Here is a 17,868-nt window from a genome sequence, read left to right on the forward strand (position 1 = left end):
AATTAATCCCAGGGATCAATATTGGTCAGGTCACCTGAAACACCTTTCTCTTCTTCAAAATGGTGACAAAGGGACCTTTTACATTCACTCAAGAGGACAGAGGGAGCCAAAAGATGGCACCTTCAACACACCAGCACAAAAATCAAGGTGTAGTAAAGTACGAAGTCCTGGAATGGGACTTGAACTCTCAACTTTCTGACCAAGGGCTTACTGTGAGACCAACTGTGCTACAGCTCCACAACTACAGTCAACACTCCTCTGATTGTCCCTCTTACGTCCTTCTAAGATAAGACAGTCCCACCCACAGGATCCACATCCTAACTGTACTGAAATTGGGGTCGATTCCATAATCTCCTGCTCAAAAATCGGGGAACCTTATACATCCCACAGTCTTCCCTTCCTCGAGCTCCTTAAAACCCAAACCTGACAGTCACTGAACCCTACTGTCAGACTTATGTTGTCCTTGATTTTATTACTAGCTTGGCGATATCTTTGCCTCGAAAATTTCACCTTGGCTTCTCACTGAATAAAAATATAGATTTGTCACCTATTTCCTCGCTTGAAGGCAGGAGGCGTATCAGCTTTCCTAATACTTGATTGATTGTTTAAGATCTGTATCTCAACACTGCACAGTGCAGTACATCAGTAACCCAGCATGGAATTCAACCAGTCAACTTCCATCTATTTTCCAGGTTCAGATTCTTTACATAAAAAGGGAGCAACGTCCCTAGGAAATAGGCCTAAATTGCAGAAAAATACCACAAAGTAGTTGCACTAAGGAAGACTAACAAACTTCAGGGGGTGGGAAAGAAATAGTTAATTATAGCTTAAGAAAAGAGCTTTCATAAAATATTTCAACAGGATAAAGTTGCAGGCAATATAAAGCTGTTGCCTGCCATCAAAAAAATCAATAGCACCGCAGATCTTTTGGTCTTATTGTTTTTGGCTGTGGTTTTTGCTCAGATATGGCTTATCCTGAAATACAGGCTCTTGTCTGTGCAGGGTATTAAAAGATTATTAATCTGCTACCAAGCTGATAGAAGTAGGATGTTTACCCAAGGCAGAATTCCTTGAACATTTCATTGGTTGATACATTGCCATCATTTTCGCTCAGGAATGTGCATTCTGTGGTATTATAGGCGTCCATCTTCGATTTTTAAACTTTGGTCACAAACAGATTATGTCTTAACAGTCACTGACAAAGGGTTTATAGGCCTATGTTTCTGCAGCTACCTGGATATTGCAGAGATCTCTCTCAGGGAAAGAGTGGTGTCGCTTTCAAAAGGCTGGGAATCAGTTAGCAGTCGGAATGCAGTTTCAGCTGAGCGAAAACAGACCACAGATTTCTATTTGACCTACCCAGCAGGAAACAATTCTTATTCCAAAGGCAGTGAAATTATCCTGTGAAGTTAGCAGCAATAAATGGCATTGCATTAATACTAAATTCTTCTTTCTGTTCTCTAGTGGTGACATTTGTTCACTCAACAGATTAACACCGTGGCCAATAGCAGAAGGAAACCAGGCTTTCCGGTAAACATATTGCATGTTTATTCTGTAACTTGGCCAATCGCTGGCTGAGTTTACCTTGTTCTGAGCTGGCTCATTAGCTGGAGTCCTGAATGACAGTGTCCTCATGTAAAGTACAAATCAATCGCTGCACAAAATTGCACTAATTACACTTTGCGGAGTTTGGTGAGATGGCTGCTGTGAACATACGTCTTAGTGACTTAGAAAAACAAACACTGGATTAGATAACAAGGTCATTTCTTGTCGTAATGTTCAAATCCACTCCTTCCCTACCCCCAACGCACCCACTATCTGACTGTAAACTGTCTACAGAAACAACAGACAGGGCACCACCAGAGACTGGTGTTTCCTAAATAAATACAAGTGAGGGAGGCTATTTGGTCCACATCAATTTACACACCCAGAAAAATCTCTACAATGGTCTCCACCTTGCCATCTACTTAAATTTGAAAGAACATAGCTATCTTCACCACAAAATCTATACAACAATTTTCAGTCTTCAATACTCTTCACAGAGAGGTTTCTGTTGGTATTTACCCTTGGATGTAACTCAACAAAAGTTAGTCCCACATGGAAAGTAATGCCAGCCATAAACAGTAAAAACTACAGGAGAAACTTCGCCAGTTGAAGTACTATGCTTGCACTGGCACACTGTCAAAACAATGGCTCTGAATTGGATAGAAGGAGCTACAGAATACATTGGTTTTAAGAGCTTAATGTACTACTGCAATACATTGTGGCTTCTGTAGGCAAAAAGTGCCGAATGCAAATACAAGACTGTAGAAAAAGATACACACCACTTGGCCCTTTATCATCCAATTCTACTCAAGACCCAATGTGATGAATTCCTTAATCTTCATCTGTACATATTAATGTGTCTGGGAACTTTACGTTGACTCAACCAATTCACTGAACTTCATCATAACCCAAGCAAATTTTCTGTCAAGATTCTCGACCCCAAATTATACGTCAGACTCCAGATAGCTTCATAATTCCAGCAGAGAATTATCATCCAAGCACAAAGTTACTATGGAAAAGCAATTCCAAAAAATGACGTTTGTGCAATTGTTGAAAGCCAAAATAGATGCAAACCTCAAGTTAACTTCAGCGATGTTACGGGAAAATGAGAAAAACAAAATGGTATTTTCAAATGCTATCTGCTCATTTAAGAATGATTAATTAGGTAGTTTGTTACTTCTCCTTCTCTCTCTCTCTCCCACCAATTAACAGAATCTCATATCAATGGTAACTATTGGGATATCACCACCTAAAAATCTGACTTTGCACATAGATATGTACTCAAAATGCAGAGAGATCACTTCAACTATCAACTACCAAAACCAGACCAGAGTGTGGAAACAGCAAACAGAAATCAAATGATACAGAATGAACAAAATTAGTCTACTTCGCTTCCTCATATAAAGCTTAGCCACCGCTAAGTATAGACACCACTTCCTTTCTAATCAAAGGGACAAATTAACTTGCTCAGAAATCATCTTTTCAAAATGCATGTTAAAGCTTCTTATTTTGTTAAAAGTAGTCCATGTCCACCTGCAGCAAGACGCAAAAAACACCCAGGATTGGGCTGATAAATAACATTTGCGCAAGTTCCAGGCAATGAATATCACCAACAAGAGAGAATCGATCCTGCACCCCTTGATATTCAATGGCATCAACATCACTGAATTCCTCCACTATCAACATCCTGGGGTCACCACTGACCACAGAATGAATGACACTGGCTATGTAAATACTGTGGCTGTAAAACCAGGTCAGAGGCTAAGAATCCTGTGCTGAGTAATTCACCTCCTGACTCCCTAAAGCCTGTCCATCATTTAAAAGACACAAGTCAGGAATTTGATGAAATCCTTCCCACCTACCTGGAGCAGTGGATCTTCAACAACACACAAGGAAGCTGTCACCAGCCAGCTTGATTGGCAGCTTTATACAGTCTATAAAAAGGAACTACAATAACACACCAGGTTCCTTAGACATCACCTTCCAAATCTTAGTTAGGGACAGGGCTCTAGGATTTTGATAACGTCATTGATACATTCCCAGGGTGGTAACAGGTGGAGGTGTTGCCATGGACCTTTTAAGTGGTAGAGGACATGACTTTGGGAGGTGCTGTTCAAGGAACTTGATGACAGGTTGCTTCAGTACATCTTGCAGACAGCACACACTGCATGCCACTGGCAGAGGGGAGTGAATGTATTAGGTAGTGGATGAGCTGCTGCATTGACTTGGATGTGTTAAGTGTCTGTGGATTGTTGGAGTTGTACGCATCAATTAGAGAATATTCCTTCACACTTCTAATGCTTGGGCAAAATCGTGGTTTACAGGTTTCACAGAATTAAATTACCAATTAAACAAGGAGAGCACCGCAGCACACACAAAATGTTGAGGATACAGGGTAATTTACAGTATGTCTACTCCTGCTCCTATTTTCTACATTTCTAAAAACCAAAGAGTGTGGCTACCTGTGCCCTGGAAGAGTTGACTAAAAGGAAACGAGTGCTGCTTCTTAATACACTGTGCCCTTAACAATGCACTAAATGCTAACCAAGGCAGACCCCCTTTCCCTTTGGCAGTGCATTTATTGAAGTGGCAGAGCAGGCCCCATGTAGACAGGATGTAGTCGGCTTGGTCATAGCGCAGTTAACATGGGTCACACGTTTAGGTTTTTAATAATTGGCCCCATTCTTGATCGATCAGAAGTCAGTAATGAACAAAGTATCTCTTATACACTGGAAAACCGCCGTGACATTCTATTTTGTATTAAAAATGGTCAACATCCTTATTCAAGTGTTTTGTAATTATGCGTATCCTTTTAAGACAGCTGACATACTTAATCACAGGCTCAATAATCCTGTTGTTGGAGTTTCTGTTTTGTTTCAAGTTACAGTTGTGTATTCAAATATTGCAAAACCTGTTCTGGTATATTTGATACTGGATTTCTTTTAAAAAAAAGTTATCAATATTACCAACTGCTTTAGAGGGCTTTCAATCATGGAGCTGTAGGTATGCATTGAACATGTCCTTGAGATTGTAGCACTGTCTTAGTACTATTTCAAAACAGTTAGACTTGTGAATTAATTCTCAACAGGAAAGAAATGTAACATTTAGGCTTTCCAATGATCTGGCAGGTTTTGAGGTGGTACAGAAATGAATCATATATACCATAAGGTCAGAGATTCCATTTTCTCGGTAAAACCAGGAGCAAAGCATCAACCTTTGGAAACCTGCTGAGACTTTTGTTATCCACAGCAATATTTAACCAATGTACCACTGCTGAAGTGAAAACCAATGCTGGAGAGATTCAGCAGGTCAGGCCCAGTGGAGGGAGAACAACAGGTTTTCAGATCCCCTTGCCTGATCAGAACGAGAAAACATTAAAATAGCCTAACTTGTCTCTACCATTTCAGATGAAGGGCTCTTGCCCAAAACGTCGATTCCCCTGCTCCTCGGATGCTGCCTGACCTGCTGTGCTTTTCCAGCACCACACTCTTGACTCTGATCTCCAGCATCTGCAGACCTCACTTTCTCCTGGTCTCTACCATTCCTTAGTTCTGATCCAAAAGCAAAGTCAGGACAGTGCAACAGCAGCTTATAAATAGTCTTCATTTGAGCTTCAAAAAAAAAGTTAGTAACTTTCATAAACAGTCAAACTCCATTACATTCCTGCTTTATTCTTACTTCACAGCAGTGACTGTATTTCAAAAAAGCACTTCATAGCCAATAAAGCACTTGAGACAGCCAGTAGTCATGATAGAAATGCAAAACGTTTTTTTTATTGAGACAACTGGTGAACAAAAAGACATTTTATCTGACTATTTGAAGCAGTAGAGATGGTTGCCAGTTGCCCAAGTGAGATTCATTTCCTGAATCTTGCAGGTGCTGGCTTTCACTCTCCTATTAAAGCAGTTATTTTCAGTCAGTGGCAGGCAATCATTTGCTGCATGGTTATCAGCCAGCAGCATGTATTAAGTATCACTGTGAATGTAGCAGCGTGTGCTCTAACGCCTCACTAGCAGGTCATTAACTGTGCTGGAAAAGAAATGGTATCTACTTCGTGCCAAACATTTTTTCTAATTAGCCCTGGATAATGTGAAGATTGGGGTGTGTCACTCTTTGACATGTTCAGATGGCATTATAAAGTTAAAGAGTGAATTTAGAAATTTATGATTGGCGTATGAAACCTGGGGTGTGTTAGGTCTTTGAAAGTGATATAAATGCAATATAAAAAGCCTATGCAACTCTCCATATACATGTGAAGCTATTTTCATGAGAATATCTGATGATGGTAGCATGTGAACTGAACTACAGTTATATATTTTCAATGCACATCGCAGTGAGTGACAGGTTTCAAATATGCACAAGAGTCACCAGGACACAGTTACAGCAGACAGTAAAGAGAGAGAATTACTGTCACTAATGGATGAAATAAATACCAAACATTAAAACGCATGTATTTTACATCAACTGAAAGGATCATCATGCCTAGCATCCTATCTGACGCTGAGCCAAGTTCTCAACCCAATATCCTTCCCAACAAAACTCCCAACTTGCACATCCTTAATAATGCAGATTTCCACTCCTCCCGCAATTTAACAACTGCTGAAACATTCAATCCCAAGTTCTCCACCTCTAGACATCACTATTCAAATGCTGTTGTCACTGCACCCTCATTCTACTTTCCACCTTCCATAAACTCCTACTCGTACAGAATTCTGCAGCAGTTATCCTGCTCTGCACCAAAGTCTTGTTCACCCATCAGCCTCTGCTCACCGGTTTCACATTGACGCTAGAAATACCTCAGCTTTTGAATTTGAAAATGAGGAGAAGAATTTCTCTTATGACTTTGTCTGTCTTCATCTCTGTAACCTCCTCCACCTTTAGCCCAGAGGGGCTTCTCCAATTCTGGTAGCTTGTACATTCCTGATTTTAGCTGCTCCAAAATTGTTGGCTGAGACTTTTCAGAAATATCCAGCTCCAGAATACTACCCTTACAATCTGCTTCCTCCCTTCAGGTACTTCCTGCATGATCATCTAGACGGTGTGATCTAGCTGACAACGATGGGGTTAAGGAATGATGGAAAAGGAAAGTTTCATGAGAGGACATGCTCAGTTTGGCTCATGTATCTAAACCGAACCTTACGTCAGCCCACTTAACACAATTCATCCAAATGCAATAAGGCCATCCATATGTCCCTGCAACAATTTGCTTCCTTTCAGAAACCCTCCCTGTTCTAACCATTAATAACCATACAATTGTTCTTCCTTTTAAAGTCAGATCACTTCACTGGTTAGCATGTTGCTGAACATTTGTAAAGTTCAGAATCTTACAGCAAAATGCTGAAGTTCAAAGAACTGGTGCATAGGATGCGTGCAAATTCTCATTATTTGAGCACATTTTCTCGAATGATACTTGCTGAGGTACCAGATGAAACCACCGGATGACAAGTTACGTGTGAAACAAGAACTTATGCTTCAAGCTAGCTTTTAGAATGAATGTCTAGGCAGACCACATAACCACACACCTACCTTTCAGTGCATTACTTTATAAACTTCTCTCTCAAAATGTAAATCACCTTGAAAAATGCTGATCTGATGCATTCTTAAATTTTAAAGGCAAGACTGAAAGATGCCATTTTTAATGTTCTACCAACCTGATTGTAAAAGATAGGGACTGATGGTACTGTCAGTATGTTGACTGGGAGACTGGAAAATGTAACTTTTACTTTATGTAAGTGAACAAAAGAAAAAGACCTGAAGGCAATCCCAATCAAGTGTACCTCTCCAGATAAAGAATCGTTCTGTTTTTAGATAGTTTTAGATGGTACTTTCAGCTCAAAGTAAGACACAGGAGACCATAAGCTTGAAAGAATATTGTATCGGAGACACAGAAAATGGAAAGACTATATCCAGAGAGTGTGCAGTCTGAATACTGCAGCTTAGACTGGAAAATAAATCCTATACACAAAAAAGGTTTTAGTAATCTCAACAATATATAAATTTTAATGTTAGAAGCTATCTTGATGAACAACTTTAGAAATAATCCTTTAACTCCCCTTGCTATCCATTCATAAGTGCACTGACTAATGTAGATGTAGCCAATAAAGACTAGGAAGTTGGAGGGCTGTTGAGGCTTAAGTACATCTAAAGCTGAGATAGACAAACCTTACATCGGTAAGAGAATCAAGGGTTAATCGGGAAAAGGCAGGAAAGTGGAATTGGGGATCAGATCAGCCATGATTTCTTTAAATGGTGGAGCAGACTCAATGGGCTGAATGGCTTGCTTCTGATCATATGCCTTAATTCTTGGTCAAAATTACATCAAATGACTTCAGGGCAGTAAGAGTCCTACAGTGTGCAAAGGTACTAACAAATGATGGCTATCAACTGAATGCCTTTGAAAGCTGTACGTAGACTGGTGAGTGAAGGGCAAGATTAGGTTTTAATTTCTCAAATACAACCAAATTGACAGTCAATGTTTGCTCCCACTTGACTGAGGAAGTGCAAACTCAGAGCACGTGAAACTGTGCTCCAGAATCGACTTCCAAAAGAAAAAGTAAGACATTGAAATTTTTAAAAAATCTTAAAATGTAGCAAATAGATACAATAACGTCACTTTGTTTTTACATTAATATCTGCAGTATGCTTATAAAATGGATAACTTCATTCCCATATATGAATTACATTGAATTCTGAAGTCGATAGGGAGGATTCTATTGAAAACAAAGAAATAGCTCAATCTATAGAATGAACTGATAGTGAACCACTTACCTCACATTTTCACTACTGGATTACTGGGTGATCAGAGTCAGTTATCCTTTTTTTGTGTTACATAGGATCCCTGAATCCCATACAACCAACTTCATGGCCTCTGCCTAGCCACATCTATCCTAGCCATGCCCAGTCATATACTGTACCTTCTTTTCCCTTTGATTTACTGCTTTTCCACCACCCAACCTACATTTTGCCATCAGGAGCTAGTCCTTCTATTGTTATACCCTTGAATTCTAAATATTTTCCTTTAATGTTTTAATCCATGTACATGGCCTTGCAATGCTGAAGTGGTGTCCAGGAATATCAGCCAAGGCAATTTGCATTCAGTTTATTTCAACATTGTCCAGCTCAATCATAGCTTACAAATGTTATACCATTTTTTCTCCCAGCAATACCAGAGAAAACCTCATAAATCTAGTTAAGGACCAGCATTAAATTACGATCACTTCACATAACCATATACGGACAACAGTCTGTATGATTTGCAGTCAATATCATTTGGAGTCATCTGTTGACAGTTACCGGAGATAGTCTGACCAATAAAGTCAGACTGAGGATGTGGCTTTACAATTCTGCCTGTTTTTGCAACAGGAAATGCGTGCAAGCTACAGCTGTTTCAAGTAATTAATATTAAAGTTCTCATAAGCCTCTCAATTCTATATTTTAGCATTTTAATGAATAAAAGTCCAAGTATTATCTTAGTGAAATAGTAAATAAGGCAAGAAATATCAATAATTTCTGAATAGCTTCCAAACAAGACTGAAGTTTTGTGTTCAACTCCAACTCCATTGATACTCAGGCCACAGAGTTGACTTTTTTCACTCTGCAAAAATGCAGCACCTTCAATTCACTGGATTAGATGTTTACCTGCAGGGCCTGGACTGCAAATGTTGGATCCTCTGTCCTGACCAGTTTTTGCTCATTGATTTCAATAATGGATACTTTAATGAACTGCTATCAGTCCTGTTACATTACTCTCCAATAGATGAAGGCAAAAATTAATTCCACCATATTTTTTACATCTTAGGCGGATAACAGCAACCACTCTTTGCCATCAAAGGGTCATAGCCTTGCTGATTAGGAACTTCATCTGCAATATTGTAGATGCCCCACTTTTCTTGTAGTGTTGTACAAAGCAACAAATGTTGGATTAACCAGAGAGCTGGCGTGTAGCTTAAGAAATGCCAACTGAAAATAAAACACATTTTGTGGTGACAGGAATTTTAAAAAGCTATCTGTGTTACTATCACTATTTTTCCTCATAACCTTTGGCAATGTCACTTATTTTGTAACTTCAATTAATTCTGTGATGAACATGACCACCAACAGAATGTGTCACCCATCATGTTGCAAAGACTTTGATTTATAAAGCTCGCATCATGCACGAGTAAATGTTGCTTCAAGTTCCTTAAATACTGTGCAAGTACAATCATAGTCAGAGTTTAGATATATTGTTCTTTAAGGAATTCATTCAATCCTTAAGAGAATTCAGTCATGGATGTTTCACTTCTCAGATCTGTCCTATCTGCAAACTTCAAAAGTAAGGGCAAGTTAGGCAAGAATCATTTTATAGTTAAAGAACTATAGGACTTGCATTCATACAGTACCTATACCTCATTATTTTATCTCAAGATGTTGCTTTTATTCTTACAAGGGATGTTGCCTGCATTTGCTCCCCATCTCTAATTGCCTTTCAGAAGTTGATGCTCAGCCACCTTCTTAAATTGTTGCAGGCCATGTGCTGTGAAGGGATGGCAGCCATATTGTTCCACATCAGAACAGTGTGTAGGTTGGATAGAACTTAATTGTGTCCTCGTGCATCTCTTGCTCCCATCTTGTTAAATGGTACAGTTTCTGGGTTTGGAAGCTGCTGTTAGAGCAGCTTTGGTGAGGTTAGCATCCATTGAATTACTTCTGAAAGTTAGGTACTTTTGTCATATAGTTAATACTGGCAGGTAAAGAAAGAAACAATCATCCAACCTGTTCAGATTAAAGATGATTAATGGGGTGATAAGAATACCAGGAAAACTCCCAGCTGTTCTGAAGCATGTGGACAGGCAAAATGCACTTTGGTTTAAAAAATTCACTGGAAATGGCAGCACTTCCTACAACACATCATTATTATCATTACACACTTATGTATCAGGTTAGATTACGTGGTCAAGTGGTGGAGTAATAATTTAAACTGACTGCCTTCTGATTCTCAAGTAGGAATTGATTTTTCCAGAAGTGTATGCTCAAGGACTAATGAATGACCCCTGCAGTTTTAAATGCTTTGCCACTTCAAGTGCTCCATTAGGTTTTGCTGTCACAAGCATTTTAGCAACCTTGTAAAAATGCCAAGCCAACAGAATCTTTGAATATGAAACACAAAAGGGTATTTCCCTTCCATGTTATCAGAAATGTGTATCATATGTTCATTGAATGGTAAAATGTCCATAAATTACTGATGATACAGCAAGATGCACGTCAACTCATTGACCTAATTAATAAAAAGATTTTACACTCATCATTCTTGCAGATATCATACTTTATGTGATCATGAGCAAAACCATTAATATTTGTATTATTTTGTAACAGGAGTACCATACACCACAGCAATCTTCCATCGTGAGACTGAAGACGAAATATATCACTGAAAAGAAAACACTCAAACATTTCGCACTCGCATACAAGGAGATTATGGCAGAGTACTTACTATTCTAGCACCAAGATGATTTCTGAAGTTGTCTCATACACTTCATGCAGGTCTACCACATGAGAGTTGCTTTTTGCGATCTCAAGAATTGCGATCTCGTTAATAATATCCATGCGGCAATCCTGTCCTTTCCTTCGCTTCCGTAAGAACTTGGCGGCATAGTCCTTTCCAGAAGGATTTTCCACGCATTTCTTGACAACAGCAAATTTTCCCCTGTGAGCAAAAATTATTCTTGCATTAGGTACTGTCTGTGGGTTAAAAAATCATGTTCAACATTGTCTTCATCCAAATTTCAGGTTGAAACTATCACATTTAGAACTACTGCGTCACTACTCTTAAGTTCACTGATACTTTCTGGACACACAGTTGTTACAACAACAAGCAATTTATCATAAGACTTATAGATTTACAGATCACACTTTACAGAAGTTAAATATATAGGAATGGGAGTAGACCATTCAGCCCATCAAGCTTTTCCTATCATTCATTGTGGGAAAGTGTCAAAGTAATATTGCTGAAAGTTCTATAATTTTCAATAATTACTAAACTTGTCCAAAATTTTACGTATTTATTCTAATTGAAAACATTGGTGGTAGAAATAGCTGATCACCATCCCAACAGAATACAGTGAAATATTGTGCATCAACACTGTACAACTGTGAAGGCATACCATTCACTGTGCTGAAGGAAAGGTAAATGAGAGCTACTCTGACTGCAACAGACTACCGTTAGAACTGGGTAAAATTGGCTTGAGATGGCTAAAAGTCTGGCAACATTTGCAAAAATATATCCAACCAGCAGAGGAAAAAGGAAATGTCTCACTCCTCATTTTTAATACAATCCATGATTCACTGCTCCAAACTCTGGATTTCTTTGGCATTGAACCCAACTCTTTATCATGTGGCTGTGCATTTAGAACCAAGCCTCAGGAATGGAGAGCAGAGAAGCATGTTTTCATTTCAGTGACAGGCCAGAAATTACAGATAGTATCTTTTCACATTTACATTAATGGCTGTTTCAATAGGCTGGAAATTCCCAATATTCATGCATATGAGACCTCGATTATGCTCATACCAAGGTGCTTGAGATGTTTGTGGTTTTTTCTGGAAACCATTAATCTCGGATTTTGTATACTGTTTTAAGTAAGAAAGATTACAGACAGTCCTTTAAGGATGTATGTCAATTGTGCAATTCACTTCAGTGATAATTTTGCAATGATTACAGCAGTTTCTCGAAAATAAAATATTCCCAGCTCAAATACTTTGTTGTTCTTTTTCACATCTCAAAGTATTGCATACTGGCTTTTGAAGAATGCAGCAAATTCCCTAAAGCCCCCATATCTTTTCCCTTAAAACATCTTAAAGATTTCTTTTGCACAAGTCAGTAGAATGTGGTGGCTTGGCACCTTTTCAAATATCTTTGAACTTGAAACACAGAAGAGGAGGGAGCTGCAGAACATTGTTCTACATTATGCTGCCTGAGGATGGGTTTGACAAAAAAAAAGTTCTGTTGCATTTATTTCATATTTCCATTTGATATTCATTGGCTAGCCCACCCAATGCCAAGTTTTCTCCCTTCATTATCTTCGTCAACCATCCATCTTGTTTCAGTCTGGTGGAGGATGAGAGACTGGCAACAGAATGTTGCTTTCTCCAGGTTAAAAGTTTGGTAACTTTTCAGTGGCCACACATGGCGGCAGGGTTGAGACCACAATCAGATCAGCCACGAATTTATCAAATAATGGAGCGAATCAAAATGAATGAATGGCCTCCTCCTGCTCTTAAAATCCATGTTTTTAACTAGTTAGCAAAAGGTTGATCAAGTTAAGTACTGAAAATGGTTGACCATCACGTAGCGTGATCTTTTTGGTTTAGACTGGTGATGCGTGCGGCATTGTCTTATGGATATAGATGTTAACCACAGGCCTTTGTATGGTCAGGACTTCAATCAATCATTCACACAGCTCGCCTCAATCTAATGGTTCATTATGCATTAGTCAAGTTGTGGCTAGTTAAATAGGCACGACAAAGCATGAAAGGCTATACCAGATAGCAATAACTTCCTCTATTTAAGAACTAAAGAAAGTATCCAGCAGTCAATAGTAACTAAAAAAAAAGAGAAATGGCATTACCAGCTAGTTGCCTAAACTACAGTATTTTTATGTAAATTAATATTTGCTAATCTGACATCCTTGGCAATGAAATATTTTTGGGATAAACAATTGCCTATCAGCATGTGGCAAACAGCTATGTTTGCATGCGGGTTTAATTATTTAGTTTAGCATTGTCAATCTTTCAGTAGTTACAACATGCAGAATGAGATACACATTTTACAAATGATTTACCAGGATTAAAAAGGCATAGTTTGAAATAGAGCATGTATTGAGCCCCAAGTTGCTATATTTCAATGAAAAATGTATTGCCAACCTGTTTCAATGTGTTCACTGTTGCTGCCACGTGCTGAGGTGATTAGACCCGGATATTCTGCTGCAGAAGTAGGGCCACTACCAAAGTGATACAAGATCCGCTCAAACATTTTTAATCAATCGTTCTGACATGCTAAGGCATACTTTCAGGACTAGTGGAACTTGAACCTGGCCCAGATACCGGGACATTACCACTGTACCAGAAGACCCATAAATGTTAGCAACTTTTAAAAAGGTCTGATTAAGCCATCAACAGGATGTCGAGATACAAATAGAGGTAGTGGTGCAGCTATCAAAAGCAGAGCTCATGTAAATTTCATACACATCTTTCAAACTATGGTGTTTGATAGCAATGGTGTGACTATCACAGCCAAAGGCTGCTGTTAACAGGACAAACAGAAACAATCGAGGAGGTATACACAACAGTCCTGAAAGGAATACCCTTGAAATCAATGAGGGGAAGCAGAGCAAGCATCAAGAATATAATCAGAGGTGCTAACAAAGTGAAAAACCAGGGCTACAAAAATTACCCCAAATAGACACGAGGGAGAAGTGAATGTAAATCAGAACTGCAGTGCAGCACAATCATGAACTTATTTGCATATCTGCTTGGGGTAATCCTACTTAAAAAGTGTTACAAGTAGGTTGGATATATTCACACAGCGTTTGTGATTTTCAATCATTTAAAAATCAAACGCTTCTTTCCAAAGCCAGAACCCCATCTGCTCCTGCCATCACAGATTGTTGTAAGTGCAGTCTCATTATGTTGACCACATTAATGGCAGTTTCTCATTATTTAAAGCCAATTGCCATAGTTGTATTTTTATTAATAAGTCAAGTGCAAATTGGCAGCTTTATTAATAGGCAGCTAAACTGTCCTTAGGGAGGATTAACAGGTTAACGAGCACTTTAAATAGCTCATCACTGCTGTACAGTTGTTAACCAAATGAAAGTGCTACCATTCTTTTTATATCAGGTTATGTTCTGATCAGGGGAGGAGAAATTTAAACAGTGATTGAATAAGAAACTCCTCAACCTTAGCAACGCATTGCACATTATGGGATCAATGTTCATAAAATTTCTGAACAGGGGGATTAAAAATAGCTATAAAAATGTTAAAAACAAAGAGCATTTACTCTATCTAACAACTTAATTCATTTCTTAAACTGGGCACAAACGTTAACTATGCAAACACAAAGATTTCACATGCGTTGAGTTAAAAGTCTGAATGTCATATGGATACAGGGATTGTAAAAAGGTTTGTTTGAATATTCACAAGAATGCATTACAACAGACAGAGGAACACATTCCATATATTAAACCCTGGTTTAGCTGCCACAACTTGCTCTGACTTATGTGCAATGTCTGTTATGTGGGGTTATGGCTAAGTATCCAGATGTGATTACAAAAAGACCAAATATACATCCAATTTTACAGCTTTGCTAACAGCATAACCTTCTCAAAATTGTAAAGATTGGTCCAATAATCTCAGAATTACAACTTGAACCTCCATCAGCATCCACCTAACAGGACAGAGCCAACACGTTATTTCTTACTTTAGCATTAATACTTTTGGCAGAATCTACCCGAGTTAGTTGACGTGCTATGCACTTGGCACTGAATCCATTTAGGGGTTTAATCGGGTTACTGAGCACCAGGAAAACTTTAAGGTTTCAGCCCAAGGTCATTTGGTCCAAGCATGAGACTCGTGAGTCATCAGTTTTACTCTTAAAGTCTTTACCCATTTGCTCTCTAGTTGTGAATGTGTGTAGGCAAAGAAGGCATCCCCAAACCAGAACTGAGTAGGTGAATTTCCTCAAAAGTACAATGTAGTACTTTGAGGGACGCAAATAGTTCAAAGCAAAACAAGTTGAGAAGCAAGTTATGTGAGGCACTTTCTACAGCCATCTGTTTTAATTATTATTTTAATCAACTGACTTGTCTAAAATCATACATGAAGATTCAGCATTTACCTTAATCTCACGCTATTTTGTAAGAAAGCTCCTTAAGAGATGTTTCTGTGCTTCACACTTGGCAACACTGTATTGAATCTTCAGGGTCTTTTTAGTGGGTTTCTTGCAAAAAGAAACACCGGTTGAAAGACAATTGGAATATTTTTCAATGTTCATAGAACCAGTTAAAACCTAATTTAAAGCATATGACATACCATGCTTGTCACTGGTTGCCAACTGTGCATTAAACTGAATATTCAAATTATATATATTTCACTTCAGGTACATCACATTATTCTTATTTATTCAGTTGCAGGGAATCCATATGTTTATCTCCAGGACAAGACTGAGTAGCATTGTACAATAGTTGGATGAAGTGAATACTAGCCATATTAGACGATTTTCACATTTTATTCAAGCCTACTTTTTGCTTCATTTGAATTGAATTCAACCAAACAAATGCTGATTAATCATTCTTCAGAATTATGTCAAATCCCATTTCTGAACCTTCAGAAGTATAGGAGCAATCAGTAAATTATTAACAGACCTTGAGATTGTTATGTATGCACAATTTGTTTATTCTATAATCACTCTGTAAGATAAAGTGACGGGAGTAGCTGCGTGCAAGCTCCCTTCCATGTCTGTGTGTTCTTAGCACAAAGAAAAGGTCAGGCACCTGAGTCATTGAGTGGATGATGATGTCGAGATGGTTACAAACCTCAAGCCTCACTAAAACTGCAAGGGAAAATTACCTGTGGCCGACTTGGGTTTTAATTTTAAACTATCTGCTCTTTCGCGGATTGTAAACTAACTTGTAGCCAAATCAATGGCCATCCTGAATAGATTAGATTAGGTTCCTTACAGTGTGGAAACAGGCCATTTGGCCCAACAAGTCCATGCCGACCCTCCGAAGAATAATCCACCCAGATTCATTTCTGTCTGACTAATGCACCTAACACTATGGGCAATTTAGCATGGCCAATTCACCTCTTTGGACTGGAGATGAAGAAAACTGAATAAAAATTGGATAAGCTGCTATTGCTCATTATTCTTTGTACCTGGAGAACCAACTACCCTTTCCGGTCTGACATATGGGACAGATAGACTCTTTTAACATTTGAACTGTATTAATTGTTGGAATATTCAGTTGGGCATGGCAATGTGGTGGAGAAGTTGGGCCTGTGTGAGATTTTCTTGTTAACATCTCTACAGTGTGTGCACATTCACGCATGTATCTCTTTAATCCAACAACGTCTATCTACATATAGCCTTTTACAAGCAAAAACATTGCCAGGCATTTCACAAAGAGTCAATGAAAAGGTGCATCAAAAGTAGGAGAGATGGGAATAGGATAGTATGAGGATAAGTAACCAAATTATGGTTGAAGAGGTCAGTTTATAGGAAGTTCGTACAGGGCAAGAGGAAGGTGAAGGTGAGGAAGCAAATTCCCAGAACATGGAGATTCTGTGTCTGATGCCGTTCCTTAGCATCACTGGCCAATAAGGCAGGGTTTTGGGAGGGGTGGTCAAAAGTCAGGACCTGAGGAGTGAAAGCTTGGAATAGGCATATGGTTATGGAAGGGAGGGTGATCTTGTGGATGGAACTGCAGCATGCAAGGAAATGAGAGAGAAGTCAAAGAGAAAAGGTTCAGAGAAAGGACAGTGGAAATCTCAGAGAAGGAACACTGCAATGTGAAGGGAGAACAGGACAGGTTGCTGAATGGATGGTCTTTATAGTGTCATAAAGCATGGAAATAGACCCTTTGGTCCAACTTGTCCACATGGACCAGATATCTCAATCTGAGCTCGTCCCATTTGCCCTCTATCTAAACCCTTCCTATTCATATACCCATGCAGGTACCTTTTAAATGTTGTAATTGTACCCACCTCCACCACTTCCTCTGACGGCTCATTACATACACACAGCATCCTCAGCATGAAAAAATTACCCAAGTCATTTTTAAATCTTTGCTCTCTCACCTTAAAAGTATGCTCTCTCATTTTGGACTCAACCACCCAGTGAAGAAGACCTGTCTACTTACCCTCTCAGTGCCCCTCATGATTTTATAAACCTCAATAAAGGTCACCCCTCAGCCTTTGACACTCCAAAGAAAAAAATCCCCAGTCTATTCAGCCTCTCCCTAGAATTCAAACGCTCCGGTTCCAGCAACATCCTCATAAATTTGAGAGGGTGCAGAAAAGATTTAACAGCATCCTTCCTGTAGGAGGACAACCAGAACTGTATGCATTATTCTCGAAACAGCCTCACCAATGTCCTGTATAGCTGCAACATGAGTTCTCCAATGTCGCTTGGAGGGCAGGGCCTCAAAAATATTGACTGGGTCAGATGCCAAGCTGAATCAAAGTGGCCAGACCCTGCCTGCTTCAAAGAAAGGAAACTGGGAAAAAAAGACAAAATTAATAAGAAAAGAAACTCAGCAGGTTTGGCAGCATCTGTGGAGAAAGAAACAGAGTTAA

General features: G+C 38.9%; 1 protein-coding gene across 1 annotated transcript in view; it reads right to left on the reverse strand.

Moving 5' to 3' along the window:
• Positions 1 to 17,868, reverse strand: part of LOC122539859 (serine/threonine-protein kinase 17A) — a 52,786-nt gene that overhangs the window by 15,212 nt on the left and 19,706 nt on the right. Inside the window, exon 2 of the mRNA XM_043674985.2 lies at positions 11,015 to 11,227. Coding sequence (XP_043530920.1) covers positions 11,015 to 11,227 — 213 coding nt within the window. The remainder of the gene's footprint in view (positions 1 to 11,014; positions 11,228 to 17,868) is intronic.

Source organism: Chiloscyllium plagiosum, unplaced genomic scaffold, assembly GCF_037043375.1.
Source record: "Chiloscyllium plagiosum isolate Xiang-an unplaced genomic scaffold, Cpla_swu_hap1 HiC_scaffold_32, whole genome shotgun sequence".
Classification (NCBI taxonomy): Eukaryota; Metazoa; Chordata; class Chondrichthyes; order Orectolobiformes; family Hemiscylliidae; genus Chiloscyllium; species Chiloscyllium plagiosum.